Below are 18,664 nucleotides of genomic sequence, written 5' to 3'. Positions count from 1 at the left end.
CCTGCTTGATTCAGAGCGGACCCTTCATCGCTCCGAACTATCAACGGATTTGCAGTCAACTGATAAGAATCTCGTGTGATAAGGACCTTCTCCCCCCGAGGTCGCGTCTGCCAGGATGGACTCGACGGGGTCTCAGGTTTGTCTTTGCGTCTCCATTCGTGTACTTTCTTGGTCATTAACATTTGAGTTGCAGGGAAAAAGTCCGCTCCAAAGTTTGGGAGCTTCAAACTCCCGGATACACCACGCGCCCCTCCAGATCGACGCCCGCGCGAGGAACATGCGCGAGATGATCGAGGCTCAAGTTCCAGCCACCGCCGTCGTCACGCTCGTTCACGATCGCCACGCCGGAAGCATGACAGTTATCGCCACAGGTCTCCTAAAGAGTCCTCCGGTTCATCCCGTACACACTCACCTCCCACTGCTTCTCGTGCACCAGCCCAAAAAGAATACACTAGCAGCAACAACAAGGAACGAATCACCGCCCCATCCGAACGCGATGTAGCACGACCCAGTCGTTCTTCTGAGAATGCCAGTGCCTCTAGCCCAGCGAGAATCTTTTCTAACCCTGCGAAAACACTTTCTAGCGAGGACGATGGCTTGTTCTTTGTGGATAACAAAGGCGACCGGTTCAACCTCACGTACGGATCCAGTCACCGATACGCCATACCCCAATACAAGCGATTTGGTGGCGGCTATATCCTTGGAACTGCGGACCGCATCCGCCCCGACGAAGAAGTCTCCACCAGCCGCGACAGGCCACTTCCAGCAGCACGTTTCGGCGAACCCGAGTTCCGACTTCGTAGCAAGGACGACAATGTTCTGGACATAACCAATGACTTTGTTTCCCTTGGTATGCGGGATAACACTGCATCCGGCGCTAATGATGATTGGGGTGAGCTTGTCCTATGAACATCGAATCGGATTAGACTTAACACACCCTTTTGATTTGACAGAAGCAGCACCGAAAGAGGACATATACCTAGCCACTGTCCGAATTGATCGCGAAAAAGAAAGAATGGCCCGGAATGCAGAGCTTTGGCGGGCCCTTGAATCGAATCCGCAGGACGTTGGGCTGTGGCTCAAATTGATCGACCACCAAGGCCTCCTGGTTCTTGGTCCGGATGACGAGGATAGTCGAACTCTTACCCTTGATGAGTGGCATGGTTTAGCGGATATCAAGATCTCCCTATATGAAAAGGCCTTGGCAAAGGCTGGAGAATCTCGGCAAAAATATCGGCTTGTCCTTGGTCGTTTACAAGAAGGCGCGCAACTCTGGGGGCCCCAGAAATTGATGGACGAGTGGAACACATCTCTCCGGCAGAATCCCAGTGATCTCAATATATGGATCAAGTATCTCGACTATCGACAGGCCGGATGCTCTGAGTTCGGTTTCTACGAATTTCTGGCTTTTTTTTTCTGAGGTTAGCATGATGAATATAGCCATCACCGAACCAGGGCCAATCAGAGACCAAATCCAAGTTTACCTTTTTCTTCGCTCAACTGTCCTCTTGAGAGAAGCAGGATATGTCGAAATAGCAAACGGTCTTTGGCAGGCATTGATCGAGTTTTGCTTTTTCCGTCCTGAATTCCTTATGGACGCGAATGAAGACCGGGTCCTCGACCTCTTCCGTATCTTTTGGGATTCAGAAGCTCCCCGAGTTGGCGAAGCAAACGCAAAGGGATGGAAGAATTATGTTGTCGATATCCCCAAGCGACCTCGGCCTCAAACGACTACCTTTGCGAATGAGATTCAGCCTTTGGCCCTCATCCCGTCATGGACCACCGCAGAGAGAGAAAGGATGACCCATTTTCCACTCCCAGGGCGAGTCCTAGACTCGGCATCCCATGAGACAACGGATGAAGATCGAATTCTCATGTTCTCTGACATGGAGGACATTTTGCGCCCATTCCACCACCTAGCAGCCGCTCGAGTAGTTATTGACGGCTTCCTGCATTTCTGGCAGCTTCCGCATACCACCACCCTTGAAAACTTCGACAATTCGCGCCATTGGGACTGGGATCCTTTCTTGAAGAATGACGGAATCAGCGATGATTCCTTGCTGTCGGGTTGGATGCCCCCAAACGATAATGAGAACAGTCGCACTCCGCCATCTCCCCTTACTTGTCCTGTCTCGAATTTCATTCATACAACCTCAACTCTTTTCACATCACCCAAAAACTGGTTCAACTCGTTCCGTGCTGATGGTCCTCACAATCAGGCTCCAGCACTTTGTCCAAATCGAGATTATCTACGACACACTCTTCGAGCATTGGTAGACAATATGGCAGACGATGAAATACTAGCAGAATATTATGTGGCTTTCGTGTACGCTTTTGAACTCTCTGCTGCGATGGACGCAGCCAAGAAAATGGTCAAGCGAAAACCCTGGAGTCTGAGGCTTTGGAACGCTTGTGCTTTGGTCTCTTACGGAACCCAGGATCACAGCAAAGCTCGAGCTATCTGGGCGAAAACACTTTCCAAAGGGGTCTCTAGTGAGCTCATGACAGTTCAGGCAAGCATGCTCTGGAACTGTTGGATCTGGACGGAAATTGAACAAGAAAGGCTTGATTCGGCCCAATACATTTTGCACTCAATTCCGGAAGGCCATGTTGAACTGGGACATTTTCCAGACGAAACCCACGCACACTCAGCTCCCTTGAGCGCGACTACGAGGAAGCGGACGTATGAGGTGAGTGTCCCCTTTTTTGGTAATACCCCGGGTTCATTCTAATGATATATAGTATCTTCGTGAATGGCAACGCCGCGCTTTGTCACAAAAGCACTGGCTCGAATATGTAGCGTACACCGACTGTCTCGCGCTTTCCTACTACACCTCTGACTCACCTTTCAAAAATTCTATTGATGTTTACGACCAGGCTTGTCATGAGGTTGCCAGCCTCTCTGATGCTTCGGCAAACTTCAAAGCACTCGTCGCCGAGCTGATCCATCAGTCTCGCGCGCGTTTGCTCTTCCGGTATGTCCAGCGAGGCACGAAAAAGGATGGCATGAAGCCCAAAGAGTTCCGCGGCTGGCTCAAGGACAGCGTCACGCTTTTCCCCCACAACAGCATCTTCGTCGCGGTCTTCATGTGGAACGAGTCCCGCATTCTCATCATGGACCGGATCCGAGACTCCTTCGACATCACTCAGGGAGACACCGCCTCCAGGTACAAGCCGGACGACAAGATTGCGCTAACGCCCCAGAGCGTTCCGGTCTCCAACTATCTATACCAGATCTACCATGAGTTCTGCCGGTCATCGCGTTCAGGGGCCACGCGCTTCTCCGTTCGTGCAGCGTTCGAGAAGGCATTGGGAGAGGCAGCAGACCCTCGACGCCCAGTCCGTGCTGGCGGGACAGCGGTTCGCCATCTGTTCGGCAGCGACAGTGCCCGAACGAGTGTGACGATCTGGAAGCTCTACATTCTGTACGAGCGTTACGAGGCAGTGGACCTTAAAGCCGCGAAAGCGGTCTACCTGCGTGCGCTTGTGGCATGTCCCTGGTCGAAGGAGCTGGTGATGATCGGGTTTGAACACCTTTGCAACGGCTCTTCGGGTATTCCAATGGATCAGTCTGGCCTGGGCCTTGCACCCGAGGAGCTGAAGCAGGTGTACGAACTGATGACGATGCGGGAGCTGCGTATCTACCTTGACATCCAGCGTCGCCTTGATGAGCAGTTCCGCCCGGGTGGGAGGAACTTCCGGACTACGACGACTCGGAGGAAGAGTGATTGAGTTCCCCATAAGAATCCCGACTTTGACACGTAGGGGATTATCTGTAGTAGTATTTGTCTTAGTACATAATCTGTATCACCGTCACACGAACTAATTGTGTTTCTTATCTTCGTCTTGTCTTTCTCCCCGCGAGCGTGATCAATATTAGGAGCGGTCATCCAAGGCTGCGTACGACGCCGTGGTAAAATGCATGGCGCGCAGTATCCAATTTCAAAGGGGATTCGTAAGTAATGGAAAAATGAACGACTATTACGAATTGATTTCACGTGTAGATCTCCGAATCTTGGAAATCCTAAGCAGAAGTCATCGACTATAGTACAAGACAAGATACAGCATGTATCGATAGAGAGAGCAGGGCCGTAGAAACTAGCCGGGTAAACAGTAATAGCAAAAGATCGAGAGAAAAAAAAGACATGTCGTTACTCATAAAGTCGTGCAATGCAGGGAGGCAAAGTTGGAAAGGAGCCAAATATCGAAGAGTAAAACGAGAATGAAGGCAAAACGAGGCATAAAAGTTAGAATTGTTCCTTCCAGAATTTGAAACGGACGTCCTTGGTCGATGCGGCTCTGGCCGCTTCGCCGATCGTCCTTCCAGCTGCATTTGGTCCACAGAAGTAAACACCGACCTTGGTGGCACCCGAGGTTTGCAATCCGCTCATATAGGACTGGTCTTGTAAACCGTTGCGCATAGCCACGAACAAGCGCCTGAAGTCCGGGCGGCCAAAATTGGTCCGACTGCGCAACTCGGTCAAAGGATCCAGAGCCTGACCGACGGAGTTCAGGTAGATGTTCGCCGCGGTGTCGGTATCGAGTTTCTGGGTAAGGTATGTGTGGATCTTCAAGAATTCATTGTGCGTGTCGTACGCAGCGGCTTCAGCGGATTGGGCCTCGAGGGAAGAGAGCAGGGCCTGGAACCATTCAAAAGAGTATGTATCCTTGCAGATCCAGATGAACTCGACACGGCGGAGACGGCGTGGAGGGTTTGGACTCGAGCGGAGATGCCAGATGTTCTTCAGAATGGACGCCCAGGGCGTCACACCAATGCCGGTTCCGATGATCACCGCGATTTCGTTTTCAAACACATCTTCCGCTGGTGCTCCGTAGGGCCCGTCGACTCTCAGTCGCGGCATGACCTGGCCATTCTGCAGAGCAACTTCGTACATCCCGTTTGGATCCAGGCCTTCGAGGTCTTTGGCTTGCGCAGGACCACAACCAAGCGCATCTCCCAGTGCGCGAGTAAAGTCTCCTACTTGGCGGACGTGGATACTGACGTATGGATCGAAAGGACAGGAAGTAATGGTGAAAGGGTGCCATTGGGTGGTGGATACTTCGGGGACTTGTAGAAACAGCCACTGGCCGGCCTTGTACTTCATGCTCGGCTTGTAGAATTGTATTTCCATCGCATCTGGTGTCTTTTGTTAGCGGGACCGTTCACCTTTGTTCAATGCAGCGTCCACATACCGTAAGGGTGGCGAATAACCTTGGTAATCACCGTCTCTCGACGAGCGCGGATTTCACGGTAGATTCGCTCGCAGAGATACAAAGTAAATGCGACGAGCTCCCACCTCCACCCCTCATATCCTAAACAATGGCCCCAGAACTTAGACCCCGCAAATGGGGAATAGGGCTCTTTACTATCCCGGACAAAACACCCCGTAGCATGAGTGTACAGGGCCAGCAGGAATGGGATGAACAGATGATGCGTGTACCAGAATGTTTCGAAGGCTTGTTGTCTGATTCGGGCGTGCGCAGTCGTGTAAATTAACAGCATGCATAGTAGCATGACATGGCCCGTGATACCTCCTGCTTGCTTCCACTGGATGTCGACCGCCAATTCAGGGCGAATCTGATCCTTTTCGATGTTGTAGAAACTGGCATCTGTCAGGATTTTGCTCCATTTGGTTTATGGGAGTGCCTTACTTGACATAATGGGCTGAAACGTGAGCGCAAGTGAAAAACAGCATGGCGTAGGCGACTTGACGATGAAACCAAGCCGACTCGTCTAAGGGTAGCCATCGAATCTGGGGTCTCAGCCAACGAAGAATATTCCGACACATGGGCAGCAGAATCAAGGTCGCGTCAAATGAAAGCGTCAGACCTGCGCCTCTAGAAATCCAGACCGAATACTTGAGTGTATTCAGCGGCGCTAATCTCTTGCTAGAGGCTTGAATGTACCTATCGGTATGTCAGCAAGTGCATTCTGCTTGGAAGAAAAGAAAACGCACCATCCAACTGCGAAGATACCAAAATGGGCGGCCCAGAAGAGTAGATAGAGATATTATCTTGGCGGGAGTCAGACCGACTCTTTTCAGCCAAGATTCATTAGTTGCGACCATATTGTCTAGAGAAATTTTGTCTCGTCGGCCAGCGACGAGTTTCAGCGGCAAAGATTAAAGGAGTGACGAGCAAGACAGTTGGCCAGCAACCTGCGACCTTTCGCTAAGATTCGGGGTCGTGCTGATATACGCTCGTTCCCGAGTCGCAACGATGGAGCTTCACGTTCGGAGCACAAGTCGTACAACGAGGAAACTTGAATGTGGGTGGCTTCGGCGACGCTTTTGCTTCGCCATAGACGGCGCCCCGGAGGACCACTTGGACCAAAATGCTTTGGTCAACTCGGAAGTCTGCGCAAGTGGCTTCGGTCAGCCTCGAGGCAGAGTGCGAGTCGGGCCACTTGCAACAGTTCGCGCAGGGCAAGCGCCGGCGATTGGGGGCGTTTCAAGATAGATCTCGCAGTCCGGGTTCTTGAGGCTCCTCAACGCATGGGATGTCTTATCTCCTGATCACTGGAAAGCTGGCATGACGTTGAGCAAGGATGGAAGAAGAAAAAGGCGGAGGTTGAAAATCCCAGCGTTGTGGTTTTGGCTGCAGGGGTGAGGGGGGGCCGATCTATAATTACGCACCAGCCGAGCCCGATGGACTCGCGCCCAATGCCTTCCGTTTGATAGGTCAGTGCTTTGGAAATTCCATTTCATGACCTTGGATCGGTTCTCAGATGTGATAGGCGCTGGTGGGGGGACCTAGCAACGGCACTATGGAACGCCAATTCCCCGTTCTACCACTACTTCTGGGGAACCTCCATTCGAGGTCTACAGAGTGTACGTCTCGGTCTTACGAGGCCACGCCACGTCGATAAAATCTGCCTGTTTTTACGACGTCTCCTTCCGATACGTCGGGTCGGCTCAAAATAGCACGAGACAACTCTTTTTGACTGGCTGGCACTTTGATTTAGCTCCTCATTACTCTTGGTTATTTCCTTTGCGATACGTCCTCCGGTCTCATGACCTGGAGCACTTTTCAGGTTGAGCTTCGGTGGGCCTTGAGCTAGCTGCGTTAGGATGAATTCGGGAACCAGTGTGGGCTCATGTTCGTCAGATCATGCTGCAATGGATTTGGATCTTCCTTGTTGATCTCAGGGAATCGCCAATGGAGAAACGAGTCACGGTGGAAAAGCCGGCAACGTGCCACGCGAGACAATTTTCCCCGGCAGTTTTCGTGGGGCAAAACAGTCAGGGCAGTTTCTGCAAGGAATCAAATAGGCAAAAGAACCCGAGAGTTGCTAGAGATTTGAACCATCTTAAAAGCGGCTGGTGAAGCAATATTGGGAAAGGGTTGAAGGCGCCAATCAGGGCTCATCTGCAAGCGCTGGCATCCCCCATCACACCGGGGCCCGGGATTCAGTTCGAGGGCGACCAATCCCACCACTTACACCAGTCGGTGAACTGCACCGCTCTGTGCCTTTTGAGCTCTAGTCTCCATCAGGAATCTTGGTCCAAATATAGTGCGGTCCCGTCAGAACTGATTTGTTGCTGGAAGATCAGAGTCAACCCGAACACGAGTCGACCCACTTAGACTACAACACATCACAGCATCACAGCATCACAGCGCAACCAAAGTATCAGTCTGATCGAAGGGCCGTGAAACCGACTGTGCTTCAGAACCCGCAAAATTTGTAGCTCGTCCCTTACACGAGGTAGATTAGCATTTCTCGAGAGTCCGACCGGTCCAAAATCCCCTAGATCGCTGCGATGGAAACGTGTCGCAAGCCCTTAGACTTTCCGCACGGCAACCCCAGCCAGCGCTAATGGGTGCAATGAGCTGCAGCTCGTCACGCCAAGGGACCCGCCGTATACTCCATGACGGACAGTGATTCGCTTCCTCCCGCATTACGATCCGCTCCGTCACATCCCTCTTCCGCCAATTGTATCACAGACAAGCCCTATTGAAGAAAATCCAGGAGGGGTTGTGCTCGACTCGCGGCACCTTGAGTCTTCATTGGCTGGCGGATTAGTTTCTCTGTGCGGTTCACCATGGCAAAGCCCTTCTGGGGCCTTCGTGTTTTGCTTGAGTTGCTGGATTAGTCGGGCTCCGTGCGGATGTCAAGCTTAGCGCCATGCAGCTTGCGTTCCTATCTGGATTCGGTTCACTGGTGGCCCGGGGCTAAGTATAGATGCATGGCCTTCCCCGCTCGCCTTGAGAACATGCACCTCTAGGGCATTCTTTTTTCTCACCTGGTCAAGCTCCCATCTAGCTCCGGCCACTTACCCTAAACCACACCTCCTCTCGCAACTTCTCAAAACACATGATCTTTGAAACCGACCTGATGGCGTGTTAGCACTGCCACACCTCTGGGACTCAACTTGTGTTCGTACCTCCGGCGCAAGCTAAAACACCCGGAAGCGCCTTGGGAGACAGCCTCTCCAGTTGATAAAAACGGCGCCCGCCTATAGAGCTGAGATCTCTCGCTGGCTGGGAGATTCGGCATCGCACATACTCCGGCACCAACGTAATACAAGATGGGCAGGCTCATCAAGAACCACTGGGCACGATTGATCATCATGGTGGCTTCAACATGTAAGGGTCGCATTTGCGCTTGTATCCAAGCCTAGTACTAACGTCAACTTCTACAGTTCAAATCGCTGCCGCTGTGGAAGGCTTCATCTGGCCCAAAGTGTTCTGGGACTTCATATCCCACAATCTCGACGGCGCCGTCGAACCCGTTCCCATCCTTCAAATCCTGAATCTGATCATGGGCCTCGTCGGTCTTGCCTGGGAATGGCCGCTCAAACAGCTCGCGGGGACCTTTCCCCATCGAAGCATAGAATTCCGAATCATCCTATATCCTCTCAGCGCTCTCTTCTGCGCTCTCATCTACCAAGGCACCGACCCGGCCTTATATTATCTGATTGGCGTGGCGGTGTACTTCTGGGCCTACAGTGAAGGCGAGGTGGTTTGTGCGGAACCATGGACATTACCAAAACGCTCAGCGCTGCTCAGTGGGTAGCTGCTTGTTGTCGGTTGGGTGCATTGATTGCATCGGACGCAGATAGTGTAAAAATTTAATGAGATACCCCATGACGACTCTTAAGGCCTTCCCTCACGCTTTGTCTGTACTAGTACTGGTGATGTGGTATTTCGACCCGCAGGCATACTAATACGATAATCCCTCAGTCGTGACCTGCTCTTATGGTGCCACTGTCTTCTGACACCTCAGCTACTGGTGTATATAACCATATGCGTACTCTGCAGACACTACAAGAGAGGGAATCGGATTTCCAGTGCTAGTGGTAGGAGGGCTTCATTCGGGCTGCCAAGCAGGGAACAGGCTCGTGTCCATGGATGTCATATTTGGAATGTAGGATCTTGACCACAACGGGTCTGACAACATGGGTCTGACAACCAGACCAGGGCCCCTGGGCCATACCGCCCAGGCACATGACTTAATAGAAGCCCCATAGTTCCTGCAATCTCCTTTCTAGAACATTCAAAGCGTACGTTTGGCGCTTCGAGGAGACCAGCTGGGGCTGGCTCGGTTTAGCGCCTGGCAAACCAGGGAGCAATGACATAATATTGAATCATTTGCGTTCCCCGCCTTGGAAGCCAACCATGAAGCCAGCTTGAAGGCCAGTGAATTGGACCTGCCAGTGGGGCCAATGTGGATGACAACACTAGCATCACCCATGCTCAATACCATTGAAGATGGTGATTTCCCCATGGCCTTGTATTTGTAGCAGGTCTTTCCTCCCGGGGCCGGCGGTGAAATGAGAGTGACTCTCATCTTACCGCCTCTTCACGCAATCTCACCAACTACAAGTCTGCGATCTATCTACATTCCGCGGATCCTGCCTTTCCTCGCCTCCATTTCAGGATTTATTGCCACAACGGTCCAATTCAAGGGAACAAGCCCACTACTGAGCGCATTGCTGTTGGGAGATATATGATCCAAGGAAAAGGGGAGAAAAAGAAAGCAGAAGTCTAGGACAGTCGCCTAGCAGGATTGTATGGCTGGGTTCCTTTGGTCAGATATCAGACGAGGCATGGGACCGCAAGTGCACTCGACAACTTAGACTGCGGAGATAACCGTAGAGCCTCTCTGGACCTCCATTGCGGTCGCCAATTTCACATCGTGAGAAGGTGTTGACGCTCCAATGTCTGACAATATGTTATCGCCAAACTTTTCCGGGAATCCGCCCGGAAGTCCTGAAGTCGAAACTGAAGATGTGCCAGTGAACAAAATTACAAGCTTCCATGGCCGACTCAACCATTTTATACATACTCACTCTAATCCTCCAGCTCCAGGCCCACGGCCGAGCTCCGACAACCCCTCCGATGATCTCTCGAAGCTTGATTCTTCTCTATCCTCCGCGGGAGACGACACGGAAGACTTGGCCGGTAAAAAGCGCAGCAAGCGCCGCACCGCAACCACATCCAACAAAGGCCGCCAAAAGCCCGCCCGATCCAAAGCAGAAGCAAAGACTACGGATATCTACCAAACACACCCTCGCCGGTCCCCACGCTCGCAGAAGCTCTCCTCCGCCCTCCCACATCCAACCAGACCAACGACCAGAAAGACCACCACCAAACGCACCCCAAAACGCAAACGGCCCGCCCCAACCCCAGCCAAACTCACCTCCCTCCTCGAAGACACCATCCCTGCCAACCTCATCCTGCTCCTCGTGGGCCTCAACCCGGGGATCATGACCGCGACCACATCCTTCGCCTACGCCCACCCGAGCAACCTCTTCTGGCGACTCCTGCACTCGTCCGGCATCACGCCCATCCGGCACCCGCCCTCAGATACGTACCGGCTGCCGGAGCTCTACTCGGTCGGCAACACGAATATCGTGGCCCGCCCCACGCGCAACGGCGGCGAGCTAACCAAAGCGGAGATGGACGCCGGGGTGCCGGAGCTCGAGGCGAAGATTGCAGCGCAGAAGCCGGAAGCCGTGTGCATTGTGGGGAAGAGTATCTGGGAGGCGATTTGGCGGGTGCGGCATAGGCGGCCCATCACGAAGGAGGAGTTCCGGTATGGGTGGCAGGATGAGAGCGAGAACATGGGGCGGAAGGCTGGAGAGGAGCGGGGCGGGGCACCTGTTTTTGTGGCGACCACGACGAGTGGGCTGGCGGCGTCCATGAGCGTTGCGGAGAAGGAGGCAATTTGGGCGGAGTTGGGGAAATGGGTTGTGCAGCGGAGGGAGGAAAGAGGGATGACGATGGTAGCATCAGAGTAAGATTCTTGCTAGTCTTTAGCTCAGTTAGGGAGATATCTATGCATAGATTATATGAATAATGACAATATGGTACGATATGAAAGCAGAAAAGGTTTTACTGGCTCGAGGCTGAGATGGTTTCTTTTTTTTTTTTGGGTGGTAGTATTTGGATTTGTGAAGAGATCTCTCATTCATCTTCGTTATCTCATGATATCAGGTGCAGAAGCCTGTGGTAATTCATATGCAATAAAATCCGAAGACCAAAACTCCTTAAACCCCCCAAATGAGGTCTTGCTGTTCGTGATGCCCCACATCAGCGGCGGGGTATGTTGCCGACGAGGGATGTTTCTCGAGATCAGAGGAAGAGCTCAGACGGAGAGGTACATGTACAGTGTACAGCGCCATCGAGAGCGCATAGATGCAAAGAGGAGGGTTTAGCGAGGCTTGTTGGGGCCCTCGCGCTCACGGCTCTGTGTGGGGGAAACGATTAGCATGATGCTTGGCCATCGGCTCCAAGATAATAGATAACTTACCACCGCAGTCTGGTACTCGCCGCCCTCGAGGATCTTGATCATGCACTCATCCTCGTTCTTGGTGCCAAACTCGTTCTCGAGCTGGGAGTTGGAAGCAGTGTCCAGGATGCCCTGGGGGCCGTGTCTTTTGGAATGTGAGCTTCAGAGCTTTTGGATATAGCTTCAATCAGCGCAAAAAAAAAAACGTACCCATGAGTCACGAAGATCTTCCAGCCATTAAGCACATCGGACAATGCAATGCTACGGTCGTTCTTCCACTTCTGCAGGATGTCAAGGTCGTCGACGAAGATGACGAAGTCGTCAGTCTTGCCCTTGTAAAAGACCTTGCTGGTAGTTTCGTTGGCGCGAGGCATTGTGATGGTTCGAATGAGACAGGGTAGTATTGGATCAATCAGTTGGGAGAGGATGAGTGGGAGCTGAGGAGGGTGGGGAGAGCTTTAAAGGACCGTGATGATGATGATGGTAAATGACGTCATGGCAGCTCAGGAGCTGTCGGGTCAAGTGTCTCCCTGCTTCTATCTTACGACGTCATCCAAGAGTGGAAGTGGAGCTAGGAGGGGGGTTTAATAAATTCAATTGCGCTTTTTGGATTATTGGAATAATAATAATAACAGGCGGAACCCCCCACTTTCCAAGCCATGCATCATGTCTTCCCCACCCCGCCATCACAGGGGTCTACATTCCTCGCGCCTTGGGCGATTTCGGGGATTTCGGTGAGAGCGCATTCAGAAGAGTCATCGGCGAGCCCCATTTCTTTCGAGAGGGAGAATCCGGGGTGCTATCCAGGCTTCGATTCTTGTCACGGCGGTGGGTCGAGACAGAGCCGGGTTCCCCAGGGGTCTGCCGGAGTCGAAAGGCCAAGTGCGCAGAATTGGGGGTGGTTGGGGACTCGCAGTCTTGATCCATCGAATGCTGGTCCCCCGAGCTATCGCGGGTCGGGATAAGCTGTTTGTCTTCGCTGTATTCCTCGACAGAGCGCGATTCAGGGACCAACGCCGCTGAATGAGAACTGCTGATTGAGCTGGATCGTTTAAACGCATGTATACTCAGACGGCGCCTCAGGCTTTTGCGGCTGAACAGATCTCCCCCGGCCGGTAGCCATTCCAGGCATGGGCAAGACATCTCGAGTGTAGATATCAGATATTGCCCGCTCTAGTCGGATCCGATCTGACCGTTTTGCGATGACATTGATCGGTCCGCACTCAGGCTCCGGTTTCCCAGGCCGGAACATTTCCGAGTCAGGACTCGTTGTTTCAGAGCTATGCGGGCAGTTTGTCTTTCGGATGATAACATTTGGTGCCCGGGACTTGCGCGAGAGCGCCATGGAGTCCATGGAAGTCCGGCGCGTTAGAGAGGCCACAGTATACTGGGTATGGCTCACACCCAACGCCACAAGATTCAAAGACATATAAAAATACTTTCGAGGATCCCATGGTCCCCCTGGCTTGACCATCTCTGCCAATGCCGCAGAGCATTTCAAAATCTCCGTCCTCCAGAGTTTCTCCTCGATAGCTGAGGCTGCGCTGAACACAAGCTCATACGTCTCGTCTTCCGCCTGGAACAATACTTTCCACGAAAAAGGGCACCCGTAGCAAGACATACCTGCAACGTTAATTTCTGTTCTCGAGTTGTGTCGTGTCCTGCTCACTTACCCCGTCCATTTTGCAGGCCATCCATGTTCGCATCGTCCATATAAATACAAGCAACGATTTCCAGACGATGACAGTCACCAAGTCCTCTGGCGATGAGAAAATGTGAATGGAATAATACACACACCATGAACTCCCCCGTGATCTGAGACGGGGTTTGATAGGTAACAAAGAGCACGCCGCATAGTGCCATAGGCCCAAGGTCTCTGTATATATCCCTAAAGGCGTTCTGGTTTCCATCTGCGGGTTAGCATGGCTTCCTCGTCACTACCGGATGTACACGTACATGCTCGGAGAAGCGAAGCTTGCTCTGCAGGAGCAAAGTCTTTTGGATTCGGTCTTCATTGACTGGATTTCCTGTTGCAGAGTTTATTCTGGCCACGAGGATTCGCAAGTTTTCCAAGATTTGGCCGATGGCCTCGTGGGCAGACGGGCTGTCGCTGACAGGGGTGGTTTTCATCAACTCCTGGAGGATGAGAGGGTATCTGCATATTCGTTGGATGGGCTAAGCTTCCGTAAGCATGCGAGCAAATGGAGAAGCCACGGTGATTTACCTTAATCATCAGATCATTCATCGACATAGACTTGTTCTCTTCCTGCTTCCGAGTGGCTGTAGATGCAACAGATTTCGACAAGGCTTCAATTCCCTGGTCGTATGTGGACCAGTCCGGAACTGAGCGACGCAAGAGGTTTATATCTTGGTTGAGCAGCTCGTAATTGCTGCAGAATCTTTCATATGTCGAAAAGGAGGCCGACTATGACACGTGAGCAAGATAGCATGCATTTGCGAACTCGAGGAGGGAAAGCTCACCAATCTTTCGATCTCTCGAGCCACCTCCAAAGATTCAGAGGGGTCGCAGACGAGTGCCTTCACTTTCTGATTGTAAGCAGCCTTGGCGCCACGGGGTTTCAACGATAGATTCTGTAAATTTCTCAGTACATTCAAAGTCATTGTACCCGTGGGTTTGTCCATGCCCCTGGAAACAAGATCGGAAGAGTCATGCGAAAGATGCTCGGCCGACGATGGCGAGACTTTTCGCAGCTGGGACAGGAAGTCTTCGTGGATGCCACAAATCTGCTGGATATTTTCTTGGATCTGTCCCCGGGCGTTGAAAATGGAGAGAACCTGCGCAAACTGAATGAGAATCCAGACAAGGGATTCATAGCAGCTTGTCTCGTCACTCACCCCGACCAGAGCTTTTAGTCCCTGGACGTAATTCACCTCTGTCTTCACCAGCTCTTTCACCACCTCTCGTCGCTTGCCCGCTCGCTCCTCCGCCGCCTGATCTACGAAGACCGGATGTGACCGATCAGTGTCTGCCGAGTTCCGCATATCAGACGTAGTGCTTTGATTGGCCGTGCTCGTTGTTGCGCCCCGGGATCTCGTAGCCTGGCTTGTTGACGTGCTCATCGTCGTTGTTCTGACAGTGTGCAGAATTGACGAGCGCGGAGACCCCTTCTCCGTGCTTTGGTCAAAAGGAATCGGAGGCCGGGAAGGAGAACCTCGTGGAGAAGACCCCTTAGGAGGCGACGGCCACCCAAACACATAGCGTTCTTGGATTGTCGAGACGCCGCGCTTTCGAAATCGGAAACTGTCCATCCACTTCTTGAACGGAGTATCTGGGGACGCGGGCTGAGTCGGCGTAAGGTCATCCTTTTTACCGTCATCTTGGATCGCATCACCTTCTTGGACGAGAGGCAGTTCTTCTTCGTCCATATCTTGATGCTCCATAGTCGGCACCAAGCAAGGGGCGAGCCGAGCACAAAACCGTCAGAACTCTCGTATTGAATGACATGAAGAAGGCGATGCAGCCGATCCAAGCAGCTCTACGGCTCCTTTCCAGCTTCATGATTTGGCAGTCGCGAGCGGGAGAAAGAAAAGAGCTCGCAGGGAAGGCGCGTTCTCAGAGACACAGCAACAAAAAGCTTTGAGCCGCCGGATTGGCAACAACATTTCGAACACAATTGCCCTTGTGTGCTAGTCAGCTCTTGTGTTGAGAAACCGCCAATTTGAATCCCATCCATGTACGTCATGAGGTGAAGCCCCTCAACAGGTGGGATTGAAATTTCGCAGGACAGTATATAGGATACGAATGCATTTTGCGCGAAGATTTGCTGATTGGGCTGACTTTATGAATCTTTATCAATCAACGGCAAGCACGTAAGGACTGTTAGCGTCATAATCGATCGAAAAGTCCGAGATGATATGGGGGGCAAATATAGATAACTATGGCGGCTCCTATGCGCTTATATAAAGCGACCCACCGCCTGTGCCGATAACCTTCCCCACCTTTTTTTGTGACTTGATGCGATCATGGTAGGCATCATGGAGGATCATAACATCCACGCTCCTACCGTGGCGTCTGGCCCGACGTCCGGGGCTGCCCCCCGCGACTTGTCGAAGCTATCCATGGTGGAACTGATGCAAGAGAAAGACCGGATCGAGGAGGAGCTCAAAGAGCTTAGCCAGGTGCTTACTACGGTGCGTTTTGCAGATGAATGGGCTTCTCTAAGGAGTCGAGTCTAACGAGTGTCCGATACTACAGCAATCGGTCACCATGAATTCCACTCTAACAACGTTCGACGGGTTCCCGCGCGATGATATTGACGTGCCTCAAGGTACGTGGGCCTACAACCTCCGCGCGCCGCAGTGCTAAAGACACAGCTTAGTGCGCCATACTCGTATTCAAATCATTCGACTACGAAACGACCACAAAGACCTCATGACACATCTAGAGAAAAGGGCTCCATGCCCACTTCGCCCAACTCCAAAACACGCAAGGCGCAACCACCAATGGCACTACCGTGCCTTCTGCGCCCCCCGCATCTGTAGCCCCCTCTGGCACTTCCGAGCCTGGTGCGCCTGGACGGCCATTTGCGAAAGTCAACACCGTGGAGCCAGGGAGTCCAGCTGACCAAGCAGGTCTCAAGCCGGGCGACCTGGTCCGGGGCTTTGGCAATGTACACTGGTTGAACCACGAACGCCTGTCCAAGGTCGCAGAGGTTGTCCGGCAAAACGAAGGGGTAAGTTGCTAGTGCATTTCCGCATATTGGGCCGGAACCATACAGAACCCTTGAGCTAACTGGTACTGCAGCGTGTTGTCCTAGTGCAGGTGTCGCGCAAGGAGGAGGGTGGATCACAGACTACTGAGCTGGAATTGCAGCTTACTCCCCGACGCAATTGGGGTGGCCGGGGTTTATTGGGCTGTCACCTGGTACCCTTGTAGAGGGTCTTTAGGCAACTGGGTGGACGGACCAGAGTTCACCGTTAGGCTACATAACCGAGCTGCGGGCCGTCAAGATGGCGGAAGTGGGAAACTCACGAATAACGAGCCTCCAGCTTCACTTTAGGCCCCTTTTACCACCACAATCATGAAACTGGATTAGAAATCAAGAGCCAAATTCCTGGTTGAGCATCAGACCTGTAAAGCGCAAACAGAACAAGACTATAAAGTCTTCATCCGCCCGCCTTCACTTTGTTTTCATTGTTCCCACTACGTCAGCCAGGCATCCCGGACACGTGACCGCTGGGCAAAATCTTAGCATTGCAAAACCAAAAACCTCCCCTTCCCTTTTTTTCTCCACCCCTGCGAATATCTCTCACCACTCCCACTTCTACCACGAATTCCTTCCTTGGAATCTCCTTCACCGTTTTTTATCCGGCTCGAATTTTCAAACTTTCGCCATGACTGATCAAGCCCCACCTACCTTCAAGCTCGTCCTGGTCGGTGACGGTGGTACTGGCAAGGTAAGGATCCTGTGAATACCTGGGGAATCGGTTCATTCTGGCGGCGCTTGTGGAGGACTTCAGTATCTCAATTTCCATCGTCGTCTTCCGATGGGGGCGCTCCTACAAGCGCTGTGTTTTGTCGAATGTCCACTCCTCCCTTGCCCCGCCATTGTCAACAAAGACGAAGAAATTGCTTGCCCGACGCCCTATCATCTGCGCGCACCATCGCTAACTCTCAATCACCTCGACAGACCACCTTCGTCAAGCGCCACTTGACTGGCGAGTTCGAGAAGAAGTACATCGCCACCCTTGGTGTCGAGGTTCACCCGCTCCAGTTCACTACCGTATGTTGATGCCCCGCCGAGCCCCGCTCTGCGACAATATCCCAATATGCCTTTCCGGCAAACGACCCAACAGCCAACTAACTGGGATAAATCCTATAGAACCTGGGTAACATCCAGTTCGATGTCTGGGATACCGCTGGTCAGGAGAAGTTCGGTGGTCTCCGTGATGGTTACTACATCAACGGCCAGGCCGGTATTATCATGTTCGATGTGACCTCCCGTATCACCTACAAGAACGTCCCCAACTGGCACCGTAAGTGATTCTGCGACTACCCCCGACCCAGGATCTCCATCGAGTTTTGACTAATTGTTTATCCAGGTGACCTCGTCCGTGTCTGCGAGAACATCCCCATCGTCCTGACCGGTAACAAGGTCGATGTTAAGGAGCGCAAGGTCAAGGCTAAGACCATCACCTTCCACCGCAAGAAGAACCTCCAGTACTACGACATCTCCGCCAAGTCCAACTACAACTTCGAGAAGCCATTCCTGTGGCTCGCCCGCAAGCTGGTTGGCAACCCTCAGCTGGTACGTACAAGCCCGACTCCCTCTTCTTGCCACCCGACCCCAATGACCCGGTATCTAACATGTAACTATAGGAGTTCGTCGCCGCCCCCGCTCTTGCTCCCCCCCGAGGTCACCGTCGACCACGAGCAGATCGAGAAATACCGTCAGGAGATGGAGGCTGCTGCCAACCAGCCCCTGCCCGACGAGGACGATGCCGACCTGTAAAGTGGCTCAGTTCGCGCCACCGGGTGCACTTTTACCAGGATGAACGCTGGTATTCTTTACCTCGTCTCTCCCCATTTGCTCACGTGTTTTCAGAAAGAAAGCCCAAAGAGGGAAGACATGTTCCACGACTGTTGGGTTTTGCGCATTGCAGAACCACTTATCAGAATCACGATACGATGATGCGAGCTGGGGCAGCGGCGGTCTGAAGAAAGGGACGGCACGATTATGCTCTTTTTTTTTTACCTTATTTGATTTGTTCCCCTCCCCCGACCTTAGTAGTTAGACTTACCATCTCAATGTTTTTTTTTTCTACCCTGAATGAGCACGCGTTGCATAAAAAGCAAGCCCTCTTTGACGTCCTAAAAAACTTACTTGATAGTTACGAAATAAAATACAGGGCAATTGCCGAGCGAATATCTACTTTGATTCAAACAATCTTTTGAAGCTCAAATAACAT

At 52.3% G+C, this 18,664-nt stretch overlaps 9 protein-coding genes across 9 annotated transcripts; 5 read left to right on the top strand and 4 right to left on the bottom strand.

Moving 5' to 3' along the window:
* Window positions 1-115: 115 nt before the first annotated feature.
* On the top strand, window positions 116-3,732 carry N7468_009663 (uncharacterized protein; the record flags this gene model as incomplete). The annotated part of the gene is made up of 6 exons (XM_058478959.1): window positions 116-136; window positions 194-383; window positions 437-892; window positions 954-1,388; window positions 1,441-2,690; window positions 2,743-3,732. The coding sequence occupies 6 exons, from the start codon at window positions 116-118 to the stop codon at window positions 3,730-3,732; spliced, it is 3,342 nt and encodes a 1,113-aa protein (XP_058327289.1).
* A 515-nt stretch (window positions 3,733-4,247) lies between these two features.
* Window positions 4,248-6,068, bottom strand: N7468_009662 (putative NADPH oxidase (NoxA); the record flags this gene model as incomplete). The annotated part of the gene is made up of 4 exons (XM_058478958.1): window positions 4,248-5,111; window positions 5,213-5,603; window positions 5,653-5,896; window positions 5,954-6,068. 4 exons carry the CDS (start codon window positions 6,066-6,068, stop codon window positions 4,248-4,250), a joined length of 1,614 nt encoding a protein of 537 aa, XP_058327288.1.
* A 2,460-nt stretch (window positions 6,069-8,528) lies between these two features.
* N7468_009661 (uncharacterized protein) lies at window positions 8,529-9,016 on the top strand (the record flags this gene model as incomplete). Its single annotated transcript, XM_058478957.1, has 2 exons — window positions 8,529-8,586; window positions 8,643-9,016. The coding sequence occupies 2 exons, from the start codon at window positions 8,529-8,531 to the stop codon at window positions 9,014-9,016; spliced, it is 432 nt and encodes a 143-aa protein (XP_058327287.1).
* Window positions 9,017-9,496: 480 nt separating this feature from the next.
* On the bottom strand, window positions 9,497-9,790 carry N7468_009660 (uncharacterized protein; the record flags this gene model as incomplete). The annotated part of the gene is made up of 1 exon (XM_058478956.1): window positions 9,497-9,790. One exon carries the CDS (start codon window positions 9,788-9,790, stop codon window positions 9,497-9,499), a length of 294 nt encoding a protein of 97 aa, XP_058327286.1.
* Window positions 9,791-10,172: 382 nt separating this feature from the next.
* On the top strand, window positions 10,173-11,243 carry N7468_009659 (mismatch-specific DNA-glycosylase; the record flags this gene model as incomplete). Its single annotated transcript, XM_058478955.1, has 1 exon — window positions 10,173-11,243. The coding sequence occupies one exon, from the start codon at window positions 10,173-10,175 to the stop codon at window positions 11,241-11,243; it is 1,071 nt and encodes a 356-aa protein (XP_058327285.1).
* Window positions 11,244-11,656: 413 nt separating this feature from the next.
* N7468_009658 (SBDS family protein) lies at window positions 11,657-12,108 on the bottom strand (the record flags this gene model as incomplete). The annotated part of the gene is made up of 3 exons (XM_058478954.1): window positions 11,657-11,692; window positions 11,756-11,879; window positions 11,945-12,108. 3 exons carry the CDS (start codon window positions 12,106-12,108, stop codon window positions 11,657-11,659), a joined length of 324 nt encoding a protein of 107 aa, XP_058327284.1.
* Window positions 12,109-12,430: 322 nt separating this feature from the next.
* On the bottom strand, window positions 12,431-15,136 carry N7468_009657 (putative Rho guanyl nucleotide exchange factor; the record flags this gene model as incomplete). The annotated part of the gene is made up of 6 exons (XM_058478953.1): window positions 12,431-12,764; window positions 12,802-13,357; window positions 13,408-13,633; window positions 13,691-13,909; window positions 13,959-14,159; window positions 14,216-15,136. The coding sequence occupies 6 exons, from the start codon at window positions 15,134-15,136 to the stop codon at window positions 12,431-12,433; spliced, it is 2,457 nt and encodes an 818-aa protein (XP_058327283.1).
* Window positions 15,137-15,718: 582 nt separating this feature from the next.
* Window positions 15,719-16,631, top strand: N7468_009656 (putative 26S proteasome non-ATPase regulatory subunit Nas2; the record flags this gene model as incomplete). The annotated part of the gene is made up of 4 exons (XM_058478952.1): window positions 15,719-15,886; window positions 15,951-16,023; window positions 16,148-16,428; window positions 16,500-16,631. The coding sequence occupies 4 exons, from the start codon at window positions 15,719-15,721 to the stop codon at window positions 16,629-16,631; spliced, it is 654 nt and encodes a 217-aa protein (XP_058327282.1).
* Window positions 16,632-17,089: 458 nt separating this feature from the next.
* N7468_009655 (Ran family GTP-binding nuclear protein) lies at window positions 17,090-18,207 on the top strand (the record flags this gene model as incomplete). Its single annotated transcript, XM_058478951.1, has 4 exons — window positions 17,090-17,152; window positions 17,386-17,478; window positions 17,578-17,731; window positions 17,798-18,207. 4 exons carry the CDS (start codon window positions 17,090-17,092, stop codon window positions 18,205-18,207), a joined length of 720 nt encoding a protein of 239 aa, XP_058327281.1.
* Between the last annotated feature and the right edge of the window lie 457 nt (window positions 18,208-18,664).

The sequence above is a fragment of the Penicillium chermesinum genome (genome assembly GCF_028974085.1).
Source record: "Penicillium chermesinum strain IBT 19713 chromosome Unknown utg000007l:1.0-2695246.0:1.0-2697696.0, whole genome shotgun sequence".
NCBI lineage: Eukaryota > Fungi > Ascomycota > Eurotiomycetes > Eurotiales > Aspergillaceae > Penicillium > Penicillium chermesinum.
The sequence above is the reverse complement of the archived record's forward strand: the minus strand, read 5'-3'. Positions and strand labels throughout refer to the sequence as shown.